The sequence below is a fragment of the Capsicum annuum genome, chromosome 10 (genome assembly GCF_002878395.1).
Source record: "Capsicum annuum cultivar UCD-10X-F1 chromosome 10, UCD10Xv1.1, whole genome shotgun sequence".
NCBI classification, from domain to species: Eukaryota; Viridiplantae; Streptophyta; class Magnoliopsida; order Solanales; family Solanaceae; genus Capsicum; species Capsicum annuum.
The window spans coordinates 3158704-3184422 of NC_061120.1; the positions used below are offsets into that span (position 1 = coordinate 3158704).

The window sequence follows — 25719 nt, forward strand, 5'->3', positions numbered from 1 at the left end:
ATCTATGATGTCGCGGAGTTGGATTCGGGGTTTGAACTTTATAGGGTTTGGATTAGGAGTCAGGATTTGAACGTTGTAGGGTTTGGATTCGGAGTTTTACCACGTCTCGCGTGATCTAGTGATTTGTAGTTAGTTCGCTTTTTGATACACATATACAAGATCTATGATGTCGCGGAGTTGGATTCGGGGTTTGAACTTTATAGTGTTTGGATTCGGAGTCAGGATTTGAAACGTTGTAGGGTTCCGCGTTTTATCGCGTCTCGTCATCTAATTATTTGTAATTAGTGGCGCTTTTTGATACACATACAAGATCTATGATATCGCTGAGGCGAATTCAAAATTTGAACTTTATAGGGTTTGGATTCGGAGTTTTATCACGTCTCGTCATCTAATTATTTGTAGTTAATTGTTGGAAGAATAATTTGAAATGACTCTATGGTAGGGTCATTTTCATGTAATTTTTACTATTTTGCACATCTTAGTTGTGTCAATTTTGTAGCCAAAAAAGAATAAATTATTTTGTAATTTTTTTTTTTTTTTTTGTAATATTGATCTACCATTTTGATTATCGATTCTTTGAGTTTATTTGTAGTTAGTGCGTTTTTTGATACACATACAAGATCTATGATGTCGCTGAGGCAGATTCACGATTTGAACTTTATAGGATTTGAATTCAGAATTTTACAACATATCGTCATCTAATTATTTGTACTTAATTAGTGCGTTTTTTGATATACATACAGGGTCTAAGTCAAAGCTACTTGGTTCAATCTATGTTTTGCAACCTATCTTTTGTATTTTTTTTTTCTTACTTTGGTTAATTGTTGCAAGAATAATTTGAAATGACTCTATGATGGGGTCATTTTTCATGTAATTTTTATTATTTTGCACATTTTAGTTTTCTCAATTTTGTAGCAAAAAAAAGGAATAAATAATTTTGTACTCTTTTTTTATATATATATATAATATTGGTCTATTGTTTCGGTTATCGATTCTTTGAGTTTATTAAATAGTTAAACCGATAACCAAATAAGAAAAGAACTCAATCCACATTGATCCTAAAAGAAAAAATATTTAGAGGAGTGAGTCGATTGCTAGGCCCTAGAAAATCGTTTGGAGTTTAGTTACAGAAAATCTTGACATTTTACATAATTACTGAAAATCTCGATTTTGGGTCTGCCAAGATACATAATTAGCTCCTGATACATCCAACGAAGATATATTATTTTCTTTGTAAAGATACATAATTAGTTTCAGATACAATTTTTTCGATTTAGAAGAGTAGGTTGATCGTTGACCCCTAGAAGACATTTTTTATCAGGTAATCGGGTAAATCGATAATCGGACCATTAAGGATCGCTAACTGATTAATCAATAATCATAATGTTTGGTTGTATATTTTATCATGTATATTCAATGTAATTTCACAGATGGATTCAGGGAGGATAGCGTGAATGCCAAGTCTTTTTTTTTAGGTTTAATTAATCATTACAAAGTAATTCGGATAACGAAAATAAAGTACTAAAGAACGCATGACAAAATATACTAAAAAGGAATTTTTTTTTTAAAATAAAAAAAATAATACGATAATTAAAGTAGAGAAACATAAAATAGTTACATAAATAGAATAACAAGAACTCACATAGGCCACTCATCGGAACAAGACGTTCAACTCCCTATTGAGGAGAATCAAAATTATGGAATTGAGGAACAACTAATCCTTCATTCCTCGGTCAGCGCATTTTGCGATAGAGAACTGGCCACAGAATTTGCTCCATTCGTCAGAGGTGGAGATCAAACCCCCGACCTCTTGCTTAAGGGACATAGCGCTGAATCACTATGCCAACTCTAGTGATTTTCTTTTTCAAACTCTTTAACATATTTTCCATCCTTTTGCTAAGGGTAATTTTGTTTTAATTTTGCCTCCACATTAAAAAAAAAATGTTTTTTTTTTTAATTATTTTACGAACTCCAACTATTTTTCAATTATAGGGCGAAAAAAACCCGGCTAGCATACGCCATTTTCACCAAATTTGTATAGCCACAAAAATATTGTTAACATATTTAAGATCACAATTTTTTTTCTTAAAAGTATAGTCTGTTGAATTATATCACGTAAATTAAAACAGAAGGGTACACGACTTTTGAAATCTCCACCACAACCTATTTCACAACAATATGATTTGAAAGAACCAACCTACCTAGGAAATTTTTTAAGAAAAAAAAATCGGTCAGCATACGCCATTTTCACCAAATTTTTATAGCCAGAAAGATACTGTTAACATATTTAACATCATAAGTTTTCTTCTTAAAAATATGTCCTGTCGAATTAGATCACATAAACTGAAATAGAAGGGTACAGAACTTTCAAAATCTCCACCGCAACCTATTTCACAATAATATGATTTGAAAGAATCAACCTACCTAGGAAATTTTTTTTTTTTAAAAAAAAAAGCCATTTTCACCAAATTTTTATAGCCAGAAAAATACTGTTAACATATTTAACATCACAAGTTTTCTTCTTAAAAATATGTCCTGTCGAATTAGATCACATAAACTGAAACAGAAAGGCACAGGACTTTCGAAATATCCATCACAACCTATTTCACAACAATATGATTTGAAAGAATCAACCTACCTAGGAAATTTTAAAAATAAAAAATAAAAAAGATCGGTCAGCATACGTCATATTCATCAAATTTTTATAGCCAGAAAAATACTGGTAACATATTTAAGATCACAATTTTTCTTCTAAAAGGTATATTTTGTTAAATCAGATCACATAAACTGAATTAGAAGGGTACACGACTTTAGAAATCTCCACCACTACCTATTTCACAACAATATGATTTGAAAGAGTCAACCTACCTAGAAAACTAAAAATAAAAAAATACTAGCCACATGAAAGCTACACAATTTCCTAAAATGTAGTCAAATTACAATATTTGAGGTATTCAACCGTCACCACCACCACCATGACTATGACCATGACCGTGGCCGTGGCCGCCACCATCACCGCCTCCACTACCTCCGCCGCCCACATCAATAACTATGGAGTTTAGTGCCGTCGTGGCGACGACACTGGCCATGATGGTAGAACCACCGCCGTCCCCGGTCCCATGTTCATTCCCTCCTCCCTCTCCATTGTCCGCTTCGCACGTGTTATGGACCGAAACCCTGCTCTTGGCGCGCGCCTCGTTGCCTGCAGGAGGCGCGCGATAATTATTTTTGTTGTTATTGTTGTTGTTTTTACAAAAAGTGAAGAACATAACTAATATCATAAATATTGAAAGGAGTCCAATGCTTACAATCCCATACACCTCCATGATTAATAATATTTTACCCTTTTTGAATACAAATTTATTTTGGATTTTTTTTTGTATAAGAAAAATATGATTTATGGGTTTTGATGAATTGATGATTATCTTCGTTGGATGTGTTTGCATGTAAAATTTTAATAAGTTTCATTGAACTTGTAAAAAAAAAATTATTGTGACGTGTGGAAAATGAACAACCTCTCAATCTTTTATTAATATTTTAAGCGGCCGATGATATTTTTGATTTTTGATTTTCTTTTTTTAGTAAGAACGATAAATATTACCCTTAAAAACAACATAACACAAAATAAAGATCACATAGTTCTAAAAAAACACCAAAAGGAAAATTCAGTTCTTTGTCGCTCTAATTCATAAAGAAAATTAAAAAAGAAAATAATGTGTTGATACTTCTCAGGTGTTGAATATTCTAATTTTGTTAACCCAAAAAAAAAAAAATAATAATAATTTTGGTCTTATATATGACTTTAACATATTTAACCTACTACTTTGGATTGCAACAAATATGTCATATTTAGATTATTTTCAAAAGTATTATAACCTCAAATACAATGTAACAAATTAACAATACGAGCTTAATATAATACATGAATAATTTCGTGATGAAACAATTAATAATTCTACGAGTCTGGTATAAATAATCTATCGAAGAAATTAAAATTACTTAAGTCTTTTTTTAATTGTTGTAACATGAAATATTCACCTATAGTGACGGAGCTACCCTTGTTCATTACTGAAAAATTACACTATAGATAAGTAGGCAAATTCGTATGACATTTTTTTTTTGAAACTCCAGGAAAACCCGCATCCGCTACACCCTTCGGATGTGCGCACTGGGTAAACCCCCAACTATGTAGTAACCTGCAAACCACACAGGGAATGTAAACCGCACTAGGCAAATCCTGTGCAACAGGCTCATGGCTCAAAGGCATTGAGGGGGGAATCGATCCAGGTAGCTGTGATGGGCTACCACCCTCCAAACCAATGAGCCAGTCCCAAAGGACAATTCGTATGACATTTATAAATTTAATCCTTCGATTTCTACACAATTATCTTCGACAACAATCCTTTATAAGCATGAGCTGACACATAAGATCACAAGATTCAAAAATCTCTTTTACGTTAAGTTAGTTGGATCGTAGAAATGTCAAATTACAATACCCCAAAAGACAATAACAATAATATAAATGAAATAACCAAGGTCAAAAATGGACTAACAATTGCTTTTTCTTTTTGGGTTTCCCATCCGGTATTCTGTACCCGCACTGGAGCCCAACTAATCCGAATTCGCGCCGGGTAGAGCTCCCTACAATTGTTACTTTCTCTTTGGCTTCTTTGATAGCTTTCCCTTCTTAGCCCCTAAGTATTTATGAACCTCTTCATTGTCACCATCATCTCCAACACCACCTCTGTGTTTCCTTTTACCACCAGTTTCTTTGATTTTCTGCATCAATGTAGATTGGATATGTTAATTAGTATCTAACGCGAGGGACGGGTGCACGTTGAATCCTCCAAAAGTAGTGCATTTTAAGAGGATCTGACATACGTGTGACGATATTTTTGAGGAGTTGGAGCAAACGTAGTGTACCAACATGCAAACACCAGGAATATGAGCAACTATAAGATACGGAGAAAGTTGTATACATATATGTCACCTCCAACAACACTCTAAAGGCAGTCCGGTGCACTAAGGCTCCCACTATGCGCAGGGTTCGGGAAAGAGCCCCACCACAAGGGTGTATTGTACGCAATCTTACCTTACATTTCTGTCGGAGGCTGTTTCCAAGGCTTAAACCCGTGACCTCCTGGTCACATGGCAGCAACTTTATCAGTTACTCCAAGGCTCCCATTCACCTCCAAGAACACTCTCCGACTAAGAAATGTGCATAAGACATGCATACTCCGATTAACAGCTCTACCTTCAATCAGGGGCGGGGCCAAGATACCTACCGTAAGAGGTTTGTCGAAAAATTACTCTATATATGTGTATATAGTAGATGTTGAATTCGCTTGATTTCTTCGTGTATTCACTACTTTATATTTTGAACGAACTTAGTAAAAATCCTAGCCTCGCCAATGCCTCCAATACACGCTAAAATCAGAATATGCTTCGTGCTACTAGCTCTACCTTATGACATTAACTCCCGAGCCTAATGTTTAAGCCGTAAAAGGGAAATCATTTCGCTTGATTTAATCAGCTTAAGTATTAGTTTTAACCCGTGCATGCACAAGTTGACCACCTAGGTACCTGCCGCCTATTGAAGTAACCCCCTCCCACCGCTGTTCCCTAGAAAAGAAAACATCGAAGAGACAATTACCATAAGCGAGATCCTCTTGGCTTCTGTTACGCGCTCCAAGAGTAGCAAAACCTCCTCTTCCTCTGCAGGATACTCCGGTAGTTTCTTCCCTGAAGATTAAAAATTTTTAGTTTGGGAAACAACACGCAGCAGCAGTGAGATTAGAAAGAAAACGGGGGGGATAAAAAGATACTAGAATCTCGGAAATACAATATTTCTGTATTTCATACCAATAAGCTTTTCTATCTGTATATACCACTCCAACTCATACTGATTCACTAATGATATGGCAACCCCAGAACGCCCTGCTCGTGCAGTTCTTCCCACTCTATGTATATAATCCTGCAAGCCACGCATACACTGATAAGCTTAAATCGCATCACAAAACAAAATTAAGATATTTAGATTGAAATGATGAATATGAAGTTTAAGTATAGATAGATCGAGGACCACCCCCATGAACAGAAAAAACAGTATTTCGCAAGCAGGAAGAATAGAAAGAACCACCTTTGAGTTTGTTGGAATGTCATAGTTGATAACCATATCAACAGATGGGATATCAAGTCCTCGACTGGCCACATCCGTGCAGATAAGGATATTGCACTCTCCGGCCTTAAATTTGTTTAAAGCTCCAAGCCTTTTATCCTGTCCAAGTAAAAAATGATGTTTTCTTTTTGGTGTGTGAATGAAATAGAACCAGCAAAGAGAAAAGTATGAACCTGTTAAAATATGCATTAAAGTTACCTGAGACATCTGACCACTAATTGGTATGGCTCTCAGGCCAAGGTTTCGAAGCATCAAAGCCAGAAGACGAGTTGCGTCACATGTTCGAGTGAAAACCATTGATGTACTGCCAGCCATCTCAGTCAGAATATAGATAAGATAGCAGTCCTGTGAACCATGGACAAAATAATAAGTCAGACCAGAAGTCATTATTTGACAGCTGACTGTGACAAGCCCTCTATGTGGCGTGACCTCTAAGTCAGTCGGGTAATGTCACTTCAATAATCAAGAGATTCAACTACTTCCCATACTTTCATGATTAATACTTCTGGGAAAGCTAAAAATATGAATCTTGTACAGAGGGACTCATTGCGCTAGTTATTGTTTTGATCTAGTAAAAAAGGCTCACTCAAGATGCATCAAGAAGATGATGCACTCTTCTTCGTGGTAGTTATTACTCTGTAACGCAAACAACGGAATTATTATGATCATGTTTCCCCTCTTTATCCACGTGATTGTTTCTTATTCTAGTGGTGTCAAAATGTCAATATACATTCTTCAGCCATATAATGATCATTATTGGGACAATACATATGTTCGGTAATAAAATACACACTGTCTGGACAACTTCGCTGCTTAAGCAGAAAATTTCAAACTCATCGCTTGTCATCAAAACAAAATGTAACATACATGGAACATCATTATTAAGCCAATTGCTGGATATAATGTTAGCCTCTTGTCTAGCTTTTTTCCAACAAACCTAGACTAGAATCTTGCCACTGAAGAACTAACCTTATACTTAGCAGGAAGAAATCGATACTGCTGCTTCAGTGTATCAACGGTGGAATACTTAGATGCAGCTTCGATCTGAAACAAATTATAAACGAAGTTATAGAAAAAGCTCTAGAGCACCTAGAAATTATCTGGTGACAACTGACAGCGTTGTACCTTAACAGGGTTTCTCAAACAAGCCCTCTGAAGTTTCCGCACCTGTAATTCAACGTACAGAACTATTTAGAATCAGACTTCCCAAGCAAAAAGTTTCAGTTCTTGGAAGGCTTAACCATGAATTTTGATCGTTAAAGAGCCAAGCAAACATAAGCAAGTTAACTTGTCATTCACAACACGCCCACCTTCTCATCTCGAAGACTCGAACAATCTGATGTAATAATCATATTGGTACTATGATATAAAAGTAAGTGCATCTACTTCCATAACAATAATAAGCTGATCATTGGCTACATGCCAATACGAGAAAAAGTTGAAATACAAGTTTAAAAACTCCTCCATTTTCGGGTATCTTCTCATATACAAATATCAAAATGAGCAAGATATTTGGAAATTAAAAAAAAAAAATCACCAAAGCACTTTTCCTCGCCAGATACTGGGGAAAAGATATCTATCCAACCTTAAAAGAGGGGATTTTCTCTCAGAGGAAATCTACAAAGAGAAATACCCAAACACAGAAAATAGAACATATATAATTAACAATGATTTCCTATAAACCACTTGAAACACTAACCTTTTTGGTCATTGTAGCAGAAAACAGATAAGTCCTTCGTTCACGAGGAATAGCATTCAAAATCTGATCGAGGGCCTTTTCAAAATCCTCATTTAGCAACCTGTCTGCCTCATCTAATACCTGTTGCATGTACAAATTCATGACTCAGAAAACGCATGCATGCTCTTAACTAACTAAAATAATCTGTTGCGAAACACATCTTTACAATTTTAAAAACCTTTATTTGGTTACGAATAGAAGTCAAGATGTTAAAAAGAGTACATAACCCATGAAACATGGAAGGAACATCAGATTTGTGTAGAATCCATGTCATGCTACATCAAGTCTTTCTTGATTATCATTTGAACAGCATATAATGAAATGGATTTAATTTTTAGATACATATTGCTTCAATTAATCAATGTCTGCTTGGTCCAATTTAGCCACTAAAGGCCAATGAAGAAAATTGTGCTTCTCTGGATATATCACATCGAAATGTGCAATGCTATAGTGGGGAAAAAGGCATTTAACTGGCAACTAATAGAGAGGCACCAATGATATAATAATATATCTTTCAATCAAATGCAGTGAATCAACATTTACACTCATGAATTTTCATCCGAAAGTAAAAAGGAAAAATGCATAAACAGATAGAAGAGGACATCCCAGGAGGACGCTGCAAGAATATGGACCAGACCGCATTCAAAAATCATATCACTTGCCAAACATAAAAGACCTAGCGTTGAACATGCAGCACATATCACTTTTAATGTGCAACAGTGATATAATAACACATTATTTAATCAAATGCAATGAATCAACATCCACACTCTTGGATTTACATCCGGAAAAAAACGTATGAACAGATAAAAGAGACAGGTCTGGAGCATTTGTGAGCGCAAGACTCGATGGATGACTTACCAAGTACTTTATCATACGAAGAGAAAACCCTTTTGTATTGGAAAGATGATCCAATAGGCGACCAGGTGTTGCAACCTATATCAAACATCATACAAATGAGACTCAAATCTAAGAATGTCAAAAATTAAGCTTATGGCGTAAGATAACATGTTGCCTACAATAGGTTTAGCTAATTTGGTCTAAAAAAATCATCCGCATGGCAGCCCAAAATAGTTTTGCTGACCAGGCAACATAATAGAGGTCTGCATATCAAAAGTTAAACAAGCCATTGAATTGACTGAGTACACTGAATGGTTCTCGCTGTAGGTAAGTAAGAAAGGTAAGTTGCATTAAGATGATGGCAGAACGACACATCAGGCACCTTACAAAAACACAGCCTCTGGCTGCACAAACATGTGGGCTGAGTGAGGAAATCTAGTAAACTATCAATATCATCTACATCATTTAACTTGAACCAAAGAGCTAACAAAGAAGGCTATCGTGCTTCAGCTTGTTAATATTCTTCTTTTTGTTTAAAAAACACCTCTGATTTCTTTTCCTCCTAATAGTCTACCAGAGAAACTATCCTACTTGCAAACAAGGCAGAAGTTTGAGAGGCTAAGACAAAGCCACCACCATGATTGAAAAGAAACGGCTGAGTTTGCACCAATCTTATCAGAATCTAATAGTCCACCAGAGAAACATAAGCACATTCCTTATCAGATAATCTAATAAGAAAAGGTAACTGACATCCAGTAAAGGACTCGATAGCAGGATTAGGAGCTCTTCTCACAACTCACAAGATACTGGCAACAAATTTAACGAAAAACTGAGAAGAGAAGGAAGGAGAGATCATAAACTAATAAATCCAACTGCATGCTCCGAATAAGAGCATGAGGCTACAATGATGTGATAAGCATAGTCAAGGCTGAGACAGACTAAGTTGCTCGGACTCTCCAAAAATGTTGCTGCACCTGTATCGGATCCTTCAAAAATACACTATTTTTGGAGGATCCGACATGCACCCGTCGACATTTTTGAAGAGTCCAAGCAACATAGGAGACAGATACTCGAGCAACATCATCAAAGCTAAAATAAAGCAGGTGGTCCTCGGCTAGTCCCTTAAACATCCACTGTCATAAGAATAATTACATCACCAACTCTGCCTCATATTGTACAAATTTTAGTTTATCTTTTGGCAAAGAGATTTTACCATCTGTAGCTCCATTACTACTAGCTTCACCTTAACAGGAGACATAAGAATGAGGTAGTGGATATATCAGTACTTACAACAATGTGAGGCCGTTTCCCGAGGGCAATGCTCTGTTGTACTTGATCTATCCCTCCAACCAGCTGCAAAACAATTACCATGCGATCACTTAATCAAAAATACGTCTAGCTGAATGCCAATGTCAACCATCATATACCACACTGTTTCAATCGTGAAATGCTTTATCCCGTCCTACAGACATGCCATTACAAATCCCATTGTCTAGCAAGTGGTTATCAAGCCTATGGATTACATTTGAAGGGGAAATGAATTGTTCATGCACGTGCATAAAGACTTAGTCAAGCTCACCACTGCACATTTCACGCCAATACCGGATCCTAAAGCTTCAAACTGCTCAGCAATTTGAATCGCAAGCTCTCTGGAATATGCAAAGAAAAATGTTGGGATTAAATCATTAAAGAGCGTCTACAAAATAAAACAAGTATCAGAAGAATAAGAGACCTTGTTGGAGAGAGAACGCAGGCAAAAAAAGCATGCGGAGAATCTAAAAGGGATTGCAGTATAGGAATTGCAAAAGCTCCAGTCTTTCCAGAACCCGTTTGCGCCAGACCAATTAGGTCTTTGCCTGGAACAAAAACCAATCAAATTGATTATAAGAAAAATCAAATTTCACCAAATAGAGGTTGATATACAAAAGGTTAAATAATAAAAAACGAACTCAATTCAAAATTCACTACAAACTACGTGGAATCACTGCTCAAACACTCTCCTCTTGCTAGTTATTAGCAGAACCCAAGTCTGATTGACGGAGTTTTGCATGGTCCATTAAATTTTCTTCAAACGCAACATTATATCCCATAACTTAGTACTAAATTTGTATCTTAAAGACTTGTGGATTCTGACAGGCTACTGTTCATAAAAGTAGCACTCGTAAAAGAACATCTCGTTCCAAAATGTTCTATTCCCTTACATTGGTTCACTTCAACTACCACCTCTTTACGCAATTACATAAAGCTGCTTTTATCTGGATTCAAGTTTGTCCTACCTACACCACCATTATATCAATAAACTAATTGCCTAAACATAGGAAATTTAATCAGAACATCCCTCCACACCCCCCCCCCAAAACACACAACAACCCAAAACCCCATAAGACTAAAAAAGTCACCACTAATCCCAGCACTTAATTACCTCTCTCAATAAATTTGCTCTACAATGAAATGTTCTCTATTTGCCACTTCGCTATTATTCATAAAGCTAATCTTTTCGTGTACTTTTCAAGCATTGTATTCCACAAAATCACATCTTATTTTGCAACCAAGGGAAAATCTAAATAGGATATTGAAAGTTCTGCAAGCCCACAACCCAAAATCAGATATAAAATCCACTAGGATAATCAGCTTAGAAATTTAAACCTATTTGAATTGTTAACAAATGGCTAAATCAGCTAGAACATGTGGCAACGGTACAACAACAACAACATACCTAGTGTATTCGCACAAAGTGGGGTCTGGGAAGGGTAAAGTGTACGCAGTCCATGCCACTACCTCAAATGAGGTAGAGAGGCTGTTTCTGATAGACCCCCGACGGTAAAGATGAAAAAAATATAAAGAAGGGAATATTGAAAAACCTTCAAAGGCGTGAGGCATAGCTTCAGCTTGTATCTTAGAAGGGGTTTTCCAACCCAAATTATCGCAAGCCTCAATCAATTGATCACAAACTCCTAATTCTTTGAAAGACTTCGTTTCTTCTTTGGCTTCTTCCATTTAGCCGTGGATCCAAGACTTCTCCACAGTGGGTTCTGTTAAGACAGTAACTTCAAATCAATAAGCAACAATCAGCCCATTTGGATTAGCTAAATTAAGTAACTTTTAAGCATCAGTTGCTGAAAAGCATTATTCAAGTGTTGGAGCTGATTTTATAAATAAGCAATTACGCATTCAGATGTTTCTGGTAGACAAGTGCTCTGTTAAAATGATGGAAATAACCTTAAAATTGTTAACGCTGTAAAATAGCTGATTACTGCAAGGTTTTCTAATCTACTTTGATGCCCTTTCAATTCAAATAACAAGATAATTTGTATAAATATAAGTTACTATCAGCAACATATTAATTGTTATGCAACGAAATGATGTTTATTGAACTCGTAGCTTCTAATTCCTAAATTTGCACAAGGAGAAACTTCATTTTCCCAAAGTAAGGTTCTACAAAGCTTCTTATATCTCATTGTACCAAATTTTATTTCATAGCATTGGTTTTCTAAGGCAACAGCAGCAGCAGCATACCCAATGCAATCCCACGAGTAGGGTCTAAGGTGGCCAGAGTGTACGCAAACCCGTATACCTACCTAGAGGAGGTAGAGGGAGGCTATTTCTAGTAGACCATCAACTCAAGTAAAGCATTTCAACGCAGCTTAAAAATAGAATACAACAGTAATGCAGACATATCAAATAGGAAAAGCATCATATAGCATTCAAAAAAGGAACAGAACCAAGGGCACCCAAGGGTGTAGGTTAGTGGTTCAGTGAAGTTGAGTTGAGCATCATGAGGTCTCAGGTTCATCTCCCAACAACCAACAAAGACAAAACACTAGGTGATTTCTTCCCATTTTGTTCTAGCCTTGGTGGACAGAGTTATCTCGTACTTGTTGCTTGTTGCTGGTGGGAGATGGCAGGTATCCCGTGGAATTAGTAAGTTTTTCCATTTGCGCTTTGCATTAGCGTATTTGTGCAAAACACCAGCTATTGTAATTACATCCACCTATGCAAGCAAGTTTGAGTTGTATGTGTGCCCGGTGATCCCTATTAAGCTCCCATTTGGCCAAATTTTTAAAGTTCGAAGCTTGAAAATTAGAGTTTCTACAACAACATACCCAGTGTATTCCCACAAAGTGGGGTCTGGAGACGGTAAAGTGTACGCAGTCCATACCACTACCTAAGATGAAGTAGAGAGGTTGTTTTTGACTAAGTTGCTCAGACTCTCCAAAATGTTGCCGCATCCATGTCGGATCCTTCAAAAATATACTAATTTTTTGGAGGATCCAACACGCATCTGTCGACAGTTTTGAAGAGTCCAAGCAACATAGGTTTCTGATAGACCCCCAGCTAAGGACAGATAACAGTATAACAAACAAACAAACATACAATAAAGAACAAAATAGATAACACGCCGCTAGATAATAAAAGAAACAAGACACCAACAGAGTAATACTACAAACTATCTATTCGAGGTCATAAACATCATCAGAAAATTAGAGTTTCTACACTCATAATATTTGAAACTTGAAGTTGCGTCTGGACATACATTTTGCTCATGAAAAAAAAACTGAATTTTTTTCTTTTTTTCAACGTGGTCACTTTATACCTGCTACCTCCCACCAGTAACAAATTCCAGATAACTCTGTACACATATGCTTGTAAATACTCGAAGATCATATTTTCAAAATTTAATCAAATTTCGCGGCCAAACAAATATGCAAATATAAATTTTCTAAAATCCAATCCAAAATCTACAGCCAAACACTAACTTAATGCAAAATTAAAGTATAAAGTAGCTCACATGAACTTTCTTTTATAGTTTTAATTTTGTTTTTCCCTCATCTTTAACCATTCACTCAACAACAACAACACAACAGATATCTTTCAGCTTTCACTCACATCAATTAGATCAACAGATACCTAAAATCGTAGGTAAGCTGAAAACGTAACTAAAAATCGCATAGAAAAAAAAAAATGTAAACAGAGAAAACTTACTGAAAACGCATAAAAGGTGTGGAGAGAGCTGAACGAAGGCTAGAGAGAGAGAGAGAGTTTGTAGTTTAGGGCTTTTTTGTAATGGAGGGTAAAGTTGGGAATATGAGAAACTTACGAGGGATAGAAACGTAAAATTATGAGATCCAACCCTTGTTTTATAACTATAGATATTTTTTAGCTCTAAAATTTGATATTGATGAGATACAAATATAAATATACATTGATTTAATTAAATATTATTGATTCTGATATATAAATGACTTATAATAATTAATTAGGGGTAATATAGTAAAAAATATTATTAATTCTAATGCATAAATGACTTAAATATTATTAATTTTTTAATACATAAATGACTTATAATAATTAATTAGGAATAATATAGTAAAATCATGATTAAAGAAGCTGAAACAAATGTCATAAAAATCTATTTTTTAAATTAAATACTATTAATTCTAACATAAATGACTTATAATAATTAATTAGGGGTAATATAGTAAAAAAAATATTATTAATTTTAATATATAAACGACTTATAATAATTAATTAAGGGTAATATAGTAAATCACAGAACAATTAGAGGTAATATAGGCAGACATGTCATCTATTTTTTAAATTAAATATTATTAATTTTTTAATACATAAATGACTTATAATAATTAATTAGGGATAATATAGTAAAATCATGGTTAAAGAAGCTGAAACAAACGTCATAAATATCTATTTTTAAATTAAATAATATTAATTCTAATATAAATGACTTATAATAATTAATTAGGGGTAATATAATAAAAAAATATTATTAATTCTAATATATCAATGACTTATAATAATTAATTAGGGGTAATATACAAATCATGGAGCAAATAAGGGTAATATAGTAAATGACGAAGCAGTGGGTGAAACCAAATGACTTATAATAATTAATTAGGGGTAATATAGTAAAAAAAATATTATTAATTCTAATATATAAATGATTTATAATAATTAATTAGGGGTAATGTAGTAAATTACAGAGCAATTAGGGGTAATATAGGCAGACATGTCATCTATTTTTTAATTAAATATTATTAATTTTTAATACATAAATGACTTATAATGATTAATTAGGGATGATATCGTAAAATCACGGTTAAAACAGATGAAATAAACGTCATAAATATCTATTTTTTTAATTAAATATTGTTAATTCTAATATATAAATGGTTGATAATAATTAATTAAGGATAATATAATAAAAAATATTATTAATTCTAATATATAAATGACTTATAATAATTAATTAGGGATAATATAGTAAATCACGGAGTAATTAGGGGTTATATAGTAAATGATAGGGAGTAATATAGTAATTTAATTTTTTGAATAAAATATTATTAAATTTCTAATACATAAATGACTTATAATAATTAATTAGGGATGATATAGTAAAATCTCGGTTAAAGCAGCTGAAACAAACGTTATAAGTATCTATTTTTTAATTAAATATTATTAATATTCTATAAATGACTTATAATAATTAATTAGGGGTAATATAATAAAAAAATATTATTAATTCTAATATATAAATAACTTGTAATAATTAATTAGGAATAATATAATAAATTACGAAACAATTAGGGTGTAATATAATAAATAATGGGGGTAGAAAAGTAAATTTACGGAGAGGTGGTCGAAACCACCTTTTCTATATAATAGAAAAGAAAATTTATTTTATTAAAAAAAAAATTAAGTTTTTAATTTAAAGGGTAAAGGGTCAAATTTAGGGGTGTGCATCAGTCGGTTCGGTTCGGTTTTATATATTATTGATTTTCGATTTTTAAATATGCTAAACCAATAACCAATCCAATAAGATATTTTTTACCGTCTTTTAGTCCTTAAGGTTTCATTTTTCGGTTTAACCGATAAGAAAATACTCATAAAATTGAAATAGTAGTAACTAACATGAAAAAAATCAAATCTTAGTTGCAACCAAAAATCCTATATGATGTGTTTAAATTTACAAAAATCTTCAAGTTTGAACTAAATGTTGTTAGGAGAAATTAAGAGGTTGTTTAATTAAAATAATATATATATATATATATATATATAAATCGAACCAAACCAATAACCCAATAATTTTTTTTTATAAAACCATTAAAAATCCGTTAATCCAATAACAATAAACCAATAACATTTTTATCGGTTCGATTTTTGCACACCCCTAGTCAAATTTACTCATCATGTTTTGGGGCTACATTTACTGTCGATGTCATACTTTGACGCCAAACTTACCGTTGTTGTTAAAAAAATAAATTCACGTGTACCCTTTCTTTAACAGATAAAAAAAACTAAAATCAACGTTAAAAATAAAACGCACACAGTTCTAAGCTGCCCGATCCAACCCAAAAAATACACAACAAATATATCTCTTTCTCAGTTCTGTTGGTCGAATTTTTTCAATGGACAAATATATTTCTCTTTCAATATCTGTGTTTGCATTAATGCAGATTCATTTGTCATGAGTTATTCATTGAGAAATATTTAATGTCTTAATCTCGTCGGAAAATTTTGATCAACAAAACCGAGGGAGGTACATATGTTTCTTGTCTTTTTTGTGGCTCGAGTCGGATCGGGCGGTTTAAATTGGAGTGTGTTTTATTTTATTTTTGTGAAAAAATGAATCATTTAACATTGATTTGAGCTTTTTTCTATTAGAGGAATGGTACATGTGAAAAACTTCTTAACAATGAGAGTAAATTTGATCTCAAAGTATAATATTCAGGATAAATTTGGCCCCAATGAATGACGAAAAATATATTTAGCCAATTCTTTTAAAATAAGGGGATAAATTTGACTCCAAAGTATGACAACGACAATAAATTCAGCTCCAACTTTGACTTACATGCCCTCCAATTTTGGATAATGTTAATTTTCATGCCCTCCAACTTTGGATGTGCATAGATAAACATTGAAACCTACATAAAGTTAAACAAGTAGAAACGCGCATCCTACAAGGCGTCTCACGTGAAATGTCATGCAGCTCGCATGTTTCTGCTTGTTTAACTTTATAGAGATTTAAGTATGTACATGTTCACAGTTAAAATTGGAGTACGTAGTTGCTAGTTGAGTCCAAATTAAACGACTCATTTATGTATGATGCTAAAAAGAAAAAGAAAAAAAAGAACTTTTAGAGACCTCCCATTAGTGTATCAAGACACATAAAGGATCCATTTAGGATAGGCCCAACAAGATCCCATACTCCTCAACTTTGGGCTTTCCTCAGCCCAATAGTACAACATTTTGGGCTCTAGATACTACTTGGGCTCATGAAAGCCCATTTTATGAGCTTAAAGCCTTAAATATTGTTACGCGCTTGTGTTGAACTTTTGATCGCGTGTATCCTATTGGCAAAATCTCAAGTTCAACAAGTTGTGACTTTCGACCTCGCTTACGTTATTGAAATTATTATTTTTTCGTTTGAATTTTTAAATCATCAATAGATATTATGTTACGCGAATTTACATCTGACGCGGAGTTCATTAATGAGGTGCATATTTGTTTCACTTCGCTAATGATATGAGTATGTTTATGTCAAACCGCGAACAATGGTATAATTGCTTTATCTCTAATAGTTCCGGGGCATATATACTATATTTGGCTTACGATTAGGATATTTTTATGCCAGAAAGCAAACAGATGACATAATTACTTTATTTTCAATAATTCAACCAGACATGTTTGGCCATCTTTCCACTTTTTTAAAAAATGATTTTAGATTAATTATTTAAAAAATAATCGATCAAAGTATATTTCCTAATTTAAGAATTTTCAACGACTTCTATAACTTATAAATTATATTATTCAGATCTTTTAAAAATAATCAATCTAAAATAAATTATTTGAAAGATATGACACTAGTGGAATTGCATATTTATAAAATCCAAGTAGCATATAACCAATTTATCAATAGAATCAGAAGATATTATGAAAAGTATAATGATTATACATCCACAATAAAATTTCAACTTCTTGTTAAAGCTCGATAAGAACAAGAAATATACATCAAAATAAATTATTATTATTATTATTTTAAATTGCACCATTAAGCATAGGGTAAAAGAATAGTAACTTATCATTTGAACAATATTATATTTTATTCTAAAAAAAACACTCTATGTCCTTGTTCGCAAGAAATTTTCGTTAACGCTGAAAATTAACTGGAAGCAAAAATAAAATACACAAAAAGAATGATTTTATATAAATAAATTTTGCGGGTACAATTCTATTATTCTCTCGATTCTTCTTTCCTAAGTTTTTCCGTGATTCGAGGGCCTTTGCAGCGTGATTCTCGAATGTAGGATGATTTGAGCCTCCTAGAAATGTGTTTGGATCTCCGGAAATTGTCTGACAGCAGCACTTCGTCTTGTCGAGTTGATCTCCGGGCAGAACTCCGTTAGTCAATTCGTTGAAGAGTTGTGTAGTCAATGCAAAAGCTTCCTCCAATGCTTGCAGAATGTCCTCCTTTTTTCCTCCCCCTTAGAATGTTATGTTACCCCCTCAGCCGAAACATGTCACTTTGACACTTGACGTCTTTTGAACTGTTGTTGAATTTGAATGAGATTTCCACATCATTTGTACATGTGGCAGCGTCTCATTGGTCTTGGATTTGACTGGGATGCCACGTCACTTGATTAGTTTGGGCTTCAAAGTGAGATAGACTTTGATGAGGAATAAAATGAGCTTATTATTTTTTTAAGTCCAAAAATAATTTTAGACCTAATAAAATATCGATCAAATTCAAATTTTATATGGATTAGATCCAATAAACTTTACGTGTCTACAGATGCCCCCTACTTCAAGGTTGGCCGATGTGTAGGCTTGCCGAAACTTGGCGGCGAGACTTGAAGTACTCATGAATGTGTTTTCATTCTCGTGACTTCAAAGGTATTTATTTCTCATTAGTGCATCCTAGTTAGACCAATACTAGCGAGTGGTCTCAAATTTTCACCAATTATTTTCACATAGCGAAAGTTCTTCTCTTGGTTAAGCATGAAATGAATGACCCTTAATAGTTGTTCAAGTTATTACACACTAGACAATATTGAGGTCCCTCCATATGGATTTGAAATAGGACCATATTGAGTAAATCCTTAATTTACTGCCCCTTTTGTCGAGTTAGGCGTGAAAGAATCACTCAAAGATAAAACTTATTTGACGGCTTTCCTTGGATGTTGGCTCTGTAAATTTTTACCCCCGTTCTTCTCCTCTTTTTGCCTTTCGGGCACTTTGGGGTGTCCGTGGAAGAAGCTTCATAACACATCGTGGAGGTGTCTGAATCACGAACGGTTTGTAGTGTTGAAAAGTAGACTCGTGAGGCTATGTTCTACGCGAAAACCACGCTTAATTTACCTCCAAATCTGCCCAGGGATCGTTTCAAAATCAGACCTTCAGTTCTATTTCATCACTTTTTACTTATTTTGTGCAGTCTTACAAAAACTCTTATATCTGGACTTAGGAATATCAAAACAAAAAGCCATTTTTTGCGTTAGAAACTAGACTCGTAGATATACATCTCACATGGAAATCAGCATCAAATTGCATTTGAATCGTCCCAGATATTGCTCCAAAAATGGCCTTTTAATCTTGGTTCGCTAGTTATTTCAGCTTTGCGTAGCGTCACGATAAATTTCATATCGCAACGTGAAAGTATCAAAATCAGGTGCCGTTTTTTGCATTTGAAATTAAATTCGTAGATCTACGTCTCTCGTGAAAACCACAATCATGTTGCATCCGCATCGTTCCAGATATCACTCCAAAAATGATATTCTAATCTTGGTTCGCTAGTTATTTCAGCTTTGTGCAACGTCACGATAAATTCCATATCTCGACGTGAAAGTATCGGAATTAGGTGCCGTTTTATGTATTGGAAAGTAGACTCACATATCTACGTTACACATGAAACCATCAGCAGAAAACTTTCATATTTTTTCAGGTACTTTTCCAAAGTTGCAACCTAAATCTTGTGATACTCTACTTCTCATCAAATTTTGGATACTTCATGAATTTCATCTTCTACTTCATGTTTTGGGCCGCACCACTTCCGCAATATATTGAAGGGCAGACTAGAACAATATTCAAAGTACCACAAGTCTTTTCCTTATCGAGAAGACTTTATTGCTTGTGAGATAATGAAGAATCTTTTTGCCTTAAGGACGACATCTTCAAAGGACTCCAAATATGCATTCAAGCTTCATACTTTTTTTTTGAAAAGTTGTTCATAGTTTAGACTCATGCGGGATAGGAGTGATTTAACTTGAGGTTTAAGCTCGTGCATCAAGGAATATTTTGACTTGTAGTTTAGGCTTGTGCATCAAAGAGCGGTTTGGCTTGCAGTTTAAGCTCATGCATTGAGGAGCGTTTTTGACTTGCATTTTAGGCTCATTTATCGAGGATCATTTTTGACTTGCAGTTTAGGCTCGTGCATCAAGGAGCATTTTTGACTTGCAGTTTAGGCTCGTGCATCAATGAGCGCTTTTGATTTGCAATTTAGGCTCGTGCATCAAGGAGCATTTTGACTTGTAGTTTAGGCTCGTGTATCAAGAAGTATTTTGACTTGCAGTTTAGGATCGTGCATCAAGGAGCATCATGTAGTTTATGCTCGTACCTTAAGGAGCGTTTTGACTTACAATTTAGGCTCGTGCATCAAGGAGCATTTTGACTTGCAGTAAGGCTCGTGCATCAAAGAGCATTTTGACTTACAGTTTAGGCTTGTGCAACAAGGAGCATCATGCAGTTTAAGCTCGTACCTTAAGGAGCGTTTTGACTTACAGTTTAGGCTCGTGCATCAAGGAGTATTTTTGACTTGCAGTTTAGGCTTGTGCATCAAGGGGCGTCTTGACTTGCCTTCCAACCCTTTGTAATGGAGTACTGTTGTACTTCAGTTTGGTAATTATTGCCCCCATTGGTTGAAGCAGATTTACACTTGATCTTGTGTTGATTTTTGAAAGTTGGAGTTTAGAAGCCCTTTGACATTTTTTTCTTTTGCGAGTGATCAATGTCCAAGTATCTCCCTTCTTGCTATTGGAGAAGTCATTTTGCATGGATTTGCTTGTAATTTTCTTCGTGGTAGGAACCTCAATTGGGTCAAATCTCTCAAATTATAGCATGATGATTCCCTCACATTTTGGTGATGCCACAGAGCACATGGGTTGTAGAACTTTTGAAATTGATCTTTTTTTATGATCCAGTTCGGCGCTAACATAATTTGCATCAACTGTATCGTCATCATCGATGATGATTTTTTCTCCTTGCATTAATGTCATGATTTTTTCCTTCAGGATGAAGCATTTTTTAGTGTGATGACCAGCAATGCGGTGAAATTTACAATATTTAGGATCGTCTACTTTGTTTGATTCTTCAAGTCGCTTTGACTTAGGAAGTTCAATGACTTCTTTGGCTAGTAACTCGTCAAGAATAATAAGGAAATGGACCCTGGTCCTAACTCAACCTCAAAAGCTAGCTCATAAGGAGAGAATTGCCCAAGATCATATAAGGAGATCAAGGACCCTTTAACCCACCGACGTGGGATTCCAACACCCCCCGCACGCCCAGGGCTGGACATCTAGAGCGTGGACAATATAAGACGGGGGGCCCAACGTTGGAAACAATGAACTGAGTGGGCCTGACTCTGATACCATGATAAAGAAATGAACTTTGGGCCTAACTCAACCTTAAAAGCTAGCTCATGAGGGGAGGATTGCCTAAGACTATATGAGGAGATCAAGAACCCTTTAACCCACCGATGTGGGATTCCAACAAAGAATTTCAGGAACATCAGAGTCGGGGAAAGGATATACCCGTGCTTGTAACTCCTTCAAGGTTGATTGATTTTTTACCTCTTGCATTTGTTGCTTAGGAGCTTTCTTTTTTAACTTTTGTCTTATGGAGGCCTTTGTAAAACTCACTATTGTCGTCATAGATTCCCCAATTTGATCTTTTGACGAGTCGTTGAATTTCATAATTTCTTTCCAAGGATCAAAAACAGGTGATGTCATTCTATGATTTGCAATGCTTAGCTCCATGTCATGAGTCAGCGTAGCTAATTCTTTAAAAGTTCGAGGTTTAATTCCTTGGAGGATATACACAAGGCCCCAATGCATCCCTTGAATGCAAACTTCAATCGCGGAAGCTTCAGAAAGTTGATCCTTGCAGTTGAAGCTCAATGTTCGCTAGCGATTTATGTAGTCCACTACAGGCTCATCTTTACTTTGTTTTGTGTTTGTCAACTCCATCATGCTGACCATACGACGGGTGCTGTAGAAATAATTTAGGAACTGAATTTCTAGTTGCTCCCAACAATCAATTGATTCAGACTCCAAGTCCGTGTACCAATAAAAAACATTGTCTTTCAAAGAGCGAACAAACTGTTTGACAAGAAGATCACCATATGTGCCAGCACTGCTACAAGTCTCAACGAAATGAGCGATATGTTGCCTTGGATTTCCCTTTCCATCAAATTATTGAAACTTTGGCGGTTGATATCCAATTGACATCGGTAAGCCCTCGATTCGCTTAGAATACAACTTTGAGTATCCTATGAAACTTTGTGACGGGCCGCCATATTGTGCCTTGATGGTGTTTGCAATCATATCTTGCAGTTGTTAAACTGTTAGAGTAGCCACTGAAGTAGATCGATCATCGCGGTAATTGTCACTTGCCTTGATAAGAGATTCACCATCAACTTTTTCTCGCAGTGTTAGATTATAATTTGACTCTCCGTGATTGTAGAGATCTAACTTGCTCATAAGTCGGGCGATTTGATGTTCTTTCTCATCAACGGACTTTTTCAAGGCTTCAATGATTTTCTCCATCATTGCAAACTTCTCATCCAAGTCAATTGCATCAACCATGAACGTGTTGACTTTCGTTGAAGTTGGAGAATTCATTAAGTTTTCAGATTCTCCAAAGTTGCAGCCAGTTTCAGACGGTTCTTCTGATAACATAGATGCAAAGTTGCCCCCAGGGGTTGTAGTTACTGCCAAAATTTGAGATTTTTTCCTTTTTGTCATCTCCAAAAAGGTGAAGTATTGGGATCCATCTAAAGCACAAGCGTTGAGATTGCGTCGATTGATGAGGCCAACAAGTTTGATCTCAGTAGATGTGGCAATAGTAGACTTCTTGCATGAAACTTCATTGATTTTTCCGAAGTCCATTGTAGTAATTGAATTTGTGATTTTCTTACTTGTAGGAGGAAGCGACAAAGAGCAGAACTGGTCCTACCGGGTGTGCCAAAATTTGTTCGCAACAAATTTTCATTAATGCTGAAAATTAACTGCAAGTAAAAATAAAATACATAAAAAGAATAATTTTATATAAATGAATTTTTCGGGTACAATTTTGTTATTCTCTTGATTCTTCTCTCCTAAGTTTTTTCGTGATTCGAGGGCCTTTGCAGCGTGATTCTCGAATGTATGATGATTTGAGCCTCCTAGAAATGTGTTTGGATCTCCGGAAATTGTCTGACAGCAGCACTTCGTCTTGTCGAGTTGATCTTCGGGCAAAACTCCGTTAGTCAATTCGTTGAAGAGTTGTGTAATCAATGTAGAAGCTTCCTTCAATGCTTGCAGAATGTCCTCTCCCCCCCCCCCCCCCCTAGAATGTTATGTTTCCCCCTATTTATAGTTGTAGAGGGTAGGTCTAGTTGCTTGTGATTGACCGAAACATGTCACTTTGACACTTGGCATCTTTTGACTGGTTGTTGAATTTGAATGAGATTTTCACATTATTTGTACATGTGGCGGCGTGTCATTGGTCAAATCGATGTCATGTCACTTGATGAGTTTGGGCTTCAAAATGAGATGGACCTTGATGAGGGATAAAATGAGCTTATTATTTTTTTTAAGTCCAAAATAATTTTAGACCCAATAAAATATGGATCAAATTCAAATTTTATATGGATTTGATCCAATAAATTTTACGTGTCTACAGTCCTATGAATCGAGATTTGTATGGGGTAAAATAGCGTTATCATGTATGAGCCAACTCGAGTTAGGTAGAACTGAAACCGACCCATGACGTTGGCATCCTGGGAACGAAATCGAGATGTGAAAATTTCCTCACGAGCAAGAAATAAGTAGCACGACATTAGAAGCAATGGTGACCACGCACGAAAGGACAACGAGTCAGGTCTCTCGAGTGCACAGATAGTCCTCGAGAGAATCGTGTTAGACGCATGATATTGGGTTGGCATCCTCCAACGGCTTAACGACAAGTGGCTCTCGTTCATTGATTGTTGTACTAAAGTGCTCAAATAACGCTCTCCTATTGGTTCAAAAGCGGTCCTTGTACCCTAAAGAACCGTGGACTCCATTGTCGTTCCAGATTTATTTTCGATCTCCACTTTCTTTATAGACTATATTATTTATGTTGTTTGTTCCTTGCAAACTATCGTATTAACAAGAAGCTAAGCCGTAACGCATGCTCTTAACCATCTACAAATATAACTGTCCCAAATCAACGATAAACAAGATTCAGTATATGCGTCAGAGTTCATTCTAATTCAGTATTTTTACGAATTAATTCACATATTTTGCAATAAATATTAGTATTTTGATCTGTTAAAAAGTACCATGACTTTCGTATTAAAAGTTAACTCATCGAGAAAAAAATCTTGAATTCGCCACTAACTTTACAGGTACCAATCAAAATCATTTTAAATCCGAAGCCGAAGTCGATCGACAACGACGATGGCGCGAGACATCTCTTATTATTGCCTCACTTACCATGTGGAGTAAGTGTTCCTTATTTTAAACACTCATAAGTTCTCTTCTTCCACCAATGTGGGAGAAAGAGTGATCTTTCCAATTTGGGAGTACACTTTCTAAATTAGTGTCTTCCTTCTCTCCATCATTTTTCCTCTATTTTTCATTCACACTTTTTCATATACTTTGAACCCAACAGTCCATACCTGTAATTGTCACGTTGTTTATTCAAATATTCTTCGTAAAATACAGATGTTCATCAACGATATTTCAATCTCTCAGTTTTTTTTTTAAATCTGCTTTTACATGATGAATATGAAAAACGATTTTTGAATTTGAATAGGTATATTAATGGTTAAGGTAAAATTAAAAGAGTCATAAAAGGTAAAGGAATCTGTTAATTAAATGTAGCTTAAAATAAGGAACTGTTTTATCCCTTAATTAACTCTAACTGATTAGAGTTTAATAAGGAACGTTTTAACATATTTGTATATGTATTTTTATAGCAACCTTTTACTAAAATACAAGATACATATTACTAGTTTTCGTAATTTCAAAATTGTTGCTATAAAAGTTATAACTAAGGCTCTACAGTTGCTATTTCTGAAATTTTCCCTTTCAATAATTCAACAAGACATTTTTGGCCATCTTTCCATTTTTTAAGAAATTGATTTTAGATTAATTATTTAAAAAATAGTCGATCATAGTATATTCCCTAATTTAAGAATTTTCAACGACTTCTATAACTTATGAATTATATTGTTCGAATCTTTCAAAAATATTATTAAGTCCATGTTGAATCAATCTAAAATAAATTATTTGAAAGATATGACACTAGTGGAATTGCATATTTATAAAATCCAAGTAGCATATAACCTATAGATAAGAGTTTGATTTATAAATAGAATCAGAAGATATTTATGAAAAATAAAAATGATTGCACATCCACAATAAAATTTTAACTTCTTGTTAGAGCTCGATAAGAACAAGAAATATATATAAAAATAAATTATTTTTTTAAAAAAATTTGCACCATTAATTATAGGGTAAAAGAATAGTAACATATTATTAGAATAAAATTATATTTTTATTCTAAAAATAAACTCTATGTCCTATGGATCGACATTTATATGGGGTAAAATAGCGTTATCATGTATGAGCCGACTCGAGTTAGGTAGAACTGAAACCGACCCACGATGGTGGCATCCTGGGAACGAAATCGAGATGAGAAAATGTCC

At 34.7% G+C, this 25719-nt stretch overlaps 2 protein-coding genes across 3 annotated transcripts; both read right to left on the reverse strand.

Moving 5' to 3' along the window:
• Positions 1 to 2954: 2954 nt before the first annotated feature.
• LOC124888080 (glycine-rich cell wall structural protein 1.8-like) lies at positions 2955 to 3326 on the reverse strand. The gene has a single exon (XM_047398304.1). It carries the CDS (start codon positions 3324 to 3326, stop codon positions 2955 to 2957), a length of 372 nt encoding a protein of 123 aa, XP_047254260.1.
• Positions 3327 to 4430: 1104 nt separating this feature from the next.
• On the reverse strand, positions 4431 to 13877 carry LOC107845545 (DEAD-box ATP-dependent RNA helicase 10). Of its 2 annotated transcripts, none has more exons than XM_016689930.2 (14): positions 13740 to 13877; positions 11618 to 11788; positions 10489 to 10612; positions 10336 to 10405; positions 10047 to 10109; positions 8778 to 8852; positions 7878 to 7997; positions 7304 to 7345; positions 7148 to 7222; positions 6377 to 6523; positions 6140 to 6277; positions 5863 to 5974; positions 5654 to 5742; positions 4431 to 4779 (listed from the first exon to the last, which is right to left on the reverse strand). In XM_016689930.2, exons 2-14 carry the CDS (start codon positions 11751 to 11753, stop codon positions 4651 to 4653), a joined length of 1320 nt encoding a protein of 439 aa, XP_016545416.1. In that variant the 5' UTR covers positions 11754 to 11788; positions 13740 to 13877; the 3' UTR covers positions 4431 to 4650. The 2 variants fall into 2 exon arrangements, with proteins under 2 accessions (XP_016545416.1, XP_016545415.1); XM_016689929.2 differs by having other exon boundaries at positions 11618 to 11803; positions 13740 to 13867.
• Between the last annotated feature and the right edge of the window lie 11842 nt (positions 13878 to 25719).

What these genes read in the sequence shown, in the direction of transcription:
- LOC107845545 (XM_016689930.2), bottom strand. Translation starts at nt 11,753, where the DNA reads ATGGAAGAAGCCAAAGAAGAAACGAAGTCTTTCAAAGAATTAGGAGTT. An exon ending in TTGGCGTGAAATGTGCAGTG is followed by an intron (nt 10,110 to 10,335) that starts GTGAGCTTGACT and finishes ATTGTTTTGCAG; the next exon opens with CTGGTTGGAGGGATAGATCA. An exon ending in TTCTTCCTGCTAAGTATAAG is followed by an intron (nt 6,524 to 7,147) that starts GTTAGTTCTTCA and finishes CATGGTTCACAG; the next exon opens with GACTGCTATCTTATCTATAT.
- LOC124888080 (XM_047398304.1), bottom strand. Translation starts at nt 3,326, where the DNA reads ATGGAGGTGTATGGGATTGTAAGCATTGGACTCCTTTCAATATTTATG.